The sequence below is a fragment of the Crocuta crocuta genome, unplaced genomic scaffold (assembly GCF_008692635.1).
Source record: "Crocuta crocuta isolate KB4526 unplaced genomic scaffold, BGI_CrCroc_1.0 scaffold415, whole genome shotgun sequence".
NCBI lineage: Eukaryota > Metazoa > Chordata > Mammalia > Carnivora > Hyaenidae > Crocuta > Crocuta crocuta.
Genome location: NW_027531525.1, coordinates 599,430 through 602,807, shown reverse-complemented (window position 1 = coordinate 602,807; position 3,378 = coordinate 599,430). Strand labels below are relative to the sequence as shown.

Here is a 3,378-nt window from a genome sequence, read left to right as displayed (position 1 = left end):
CGGCGCGAGCCCCCCGGCCACTCTCGCGCCCGAAGCCCGGAGGGTCGCGCGGCCCTCGCCCATTGGCGCCGAGGGCCCCGACGTCACGGAGACCCCCCCGAAGCTGCTGCTCTTCGCGGCCACCCGCTGTGCGCCGCAGCCCGAAGAGATGGACGGCCCCGCGGCCGACGCCATCATGTCGCCCGAAGAAGAGCTGGACGGGTACGAGCCGGAGCCCCTGGGGAAGCGGCCGGCCGTCCTGCCTTTGCTGGAGCTGGTCGGGGAGGCCAGCGGTGGCCCTGGCACGGACGGCTCACTGCCCTCGACGCCACCCCCGGCAGAGGAGGAGGACGACGAGTTGTTCCGGCAGTCGCTGGAGATCATCTCTCGATACCTTCGCGAGCAGGCGACTGGCGCCAAGGACGCGAAGCCACTGGGCGGATCCGGGACGGCCAGCCGAAAGGCGTTAGAGACCCTCCGGCGGGTCGGCGACGGCGTGCAGCGCAACCACGAGACGGCCTTCCAAGGTAAGGGGGTCGTGGAGGCTGCGCCGCCCTGGGTCACCTGTCCCTGGACACACACACACACACACCCCGAGTGGGGGTGGAAACCGAAAACAAGTCCGTGTTGAAACGCCTCGCAATCGATTTCCGAAACCAGAATATTCTGGCCGTGAGTCAGTGTTTCCGCCCATGTGAATTCTGGGCTCACGGCAGCCCTGCTCAAAGCCCGGAAAGGGTGGGATGCCCTTTTTCGGCTGGGGTCGGCCCGAGTTCTCTAGACCCCCAGAGGGCGACTTCCCCCGCCGTGGGTGGGCGGGCGACTTGCGCGCCGCTCTAGACAAAGGAGGCCGTGAGCACCTGCGTGCTTGTCTTCCTCCAGGCATGCTTCGGAAACTGGACATCAAAAACGAAGACGATGTTAAATCTTTGTCCCGAGTGATGGCCCACGTTTTCAGTGACGGAGTAACAAACTGGGGCAGGATTGTGACTCTTATTTCTTTTGGTGCCTTTGTGGCCAAACACTTGAAGAGTATAAACCAAGAAAGCTGCATCGAACCATTAGCGGAAAGCATCACAGATGTTCTCGTGAGGACAAAACGAGAGTGGCTGGTCAAACAAAGAGGCTGGGTAAGTTCGCTTGGAGGGCGAAGGGGCCCCCTCCGGAGCGGACCCGGAAGGGGGGGCCGGCGGAGAAGGGCCGGGGTTGCGGGCGCTGACTTACGGACCCGTTTGCCCAGTACTGATTTAAGCGGAGGGTCACAGCGGTAGTGTGGCATGGCTGTCTCGAATTCGTGCATCAAAAATCCCGGTCCTCTGTGACCTGTTTTACTCGCTGTTGAAACTATTGCTTTTGGTATCGTAATTCGGCCGGGTGCTCTTCCGTGGACTCAAATTATGAAAAAGTAAGAATCACTTGGGGGGGTGACCGTAAACAACGTTTCTGAGTGCTCCCGCCCTTAATTGGTCTTTTGTAGTCTGGTGTAAATAATATCTGGTTCGTTATGGGGGGAGGGGCTTAGATATTTTAATTCCTCTTTCTTTATGAATCGTGTTCTGAAGCCATTGGAAACCCATACTTGAAAATATATTTTCCTTTTTTGTTTTCTAGGATGGGTTTGTGGAGTTCTTCCATGTAGAGGACCTAGAAGGTGGCATCAGAAATGTGCTGCTGGCTTTTGCAGGTGTTGCTGGAGTAGGAGCTGGTTTGGCATATCTAATAAGATAGCCTTTTAAGTGCAATAATTGACTCTTAACCAACCCCAGGCAACCAAACTCACATAACAACTGCTGTGAATCAAATGTATTTATGAAGTTGGACTTCAGGCTGTCCAGGCTGTAACCTCCAAGAGTTCTGCTCTAGCAACTAGAAGAGCAAGTGGCAAGAGGATTATGGCTGACAGGAATAAATACATGGAGGAAGTAGACCTCCTTGAAGCGTCACTGTCTAAAGCAAGGGTCAATTTCGGCAACAGGCAACCTGGGAGAAGATGGAGGAGGACTTTTAGATTTAGTGAAGGTGGCAAGGTGGAAGACACTTGATTTCCTTTTCTAGAACAGGAGAGTGGCCAGTAGCCAGGCTAGTCATAGAGTCCATTAAATATGCCCACCGAAATAATTAACTTCTTATAGTGTTAAAAGAGAAGCACTAACAATGGCAATGATCTGTAGAAAATGGATTTGAGCTACAGGTAATAAATAGATCTATGACTAGAAGCCTCAGTACTGTACAACAGAGTGTGAAGGGAAGCTTTTTCTCTGCAATTAGCTCTTCCCAGGTGTACTTCTTGAAAGTCCAAGTGCTCAGGACTTTTTATACCTGTTCTACTTTGGCTTGGTTTGAGTGGTTTATTAGCCTAGTAATGGCCAAGAATACTTGACTTAAGGCTCAGTGATGACAGTTGCAAATATGAAAATATCCTCAATTTTTAAAACAACACCTTGTATTTGTCTGTAAAAATTGTATATATTTTTACAGAAAGTAAAACGTATTTTGAAATGTAAAGGGATGAAAAATCTCAAAATACATTACTTTTTTCATACCTGTTTCAGATTTTCAACTTCTGTAGTTAGGAGTCTATTTCTTACAGCTTTTCTATTCTAAATTTTGTCCTGGTCCCTCATAGATTGTATACAGAACCGGTTGGTGTAAGTGTGTGCAACTTGGTTGTAGTGGAGCAATTCTGATTCCTAACTATGCAGACTTTAATTTTCCTGTCTGATCTGGTAAGTATTCCTTAGATTTTTTTTTTTTTAACTGCGACTGAGACATTGAATGGAAGTTCATCCTTTCACTTCCATGTGGGGTTTCAATAATTGAGTCAAGGTGGAGTTGTAAGTTTGGTGGGTGGGGCGGGCTGATGACCTAGAACCATTAATGGGTTCTGATTGGGCAGCTACTCAGTTGAGTTCCTTCCATTTGGCCTAATTGGGGACATTTAAATGGAGTTTATGAGCTCATCTTCAAAGCTTTTGCTAAAAGATTTTCAGCTGTTCCAAATGGGACTTACTAATAGTATGTGTATGAAAAGATCCCATCAGGTGTGTGAGAGACATTTGATCCCTTGTTTGCTTAATTGTAAAATGATGGCTTGGAAAAGCAGGCTTATAGTCTAACCATGGTGCTATTATTAGGCTTGCTTGTTAAACACAGGTCTAAGCCTATCAATAAAACAAATACGTTTCGTTTCTATCAGTGATTCCCAAACTTTGTTCAAATTTTTGCATTGGCATCTCTGGATTTCAGGCTTGATGTTTTATCAGACTTACTGTTTATTTTCTAGACTTCTTGAAGTATTTGCTGCTTGTTCTCTTTCTACAAATAGTTACGTCAGTTCCTACATTCTTACCATGCCATCCCTGACCTCTCACTAGCCCTTTTAGTTTTTGGCACTAAGAA

The 3,378-nt window shown here is 48.4% G+C and overlaps 1 protein-coding gene across 1 annotated transcript in view; it reads left to right on the top strand.

Annotated features, from left to right (window-relative positions):
• The window catches only part of MCL1 (MCL1 apoptosis regulator, BCL2 family member), a 3,382-nt gene extending 211 nt beyond the window's left edge, over positions 1 to 3,171 (top strand). Inside the window, 3 exon segments of the mRNA XM_077772530.1 lie at positions 1 to 506; positions 862 to 1,109; positions 1,591 to 3,171. The exon segment at positions 1 to 506 is cut by the window's left edge and continues 21 nt beyond it. Coding sequence (XP_077628656.1) covers positions 1 to 506; positions 862 to 1,109; positions 1,591 to 1,707 — 871 coding nt within the window. The 3' untranslated portion in view covers positions 1,708 to 3,171.
• The last annotated feature ends 207 nt before the right edge of the window (positions 3,172 to 3,378 follow it).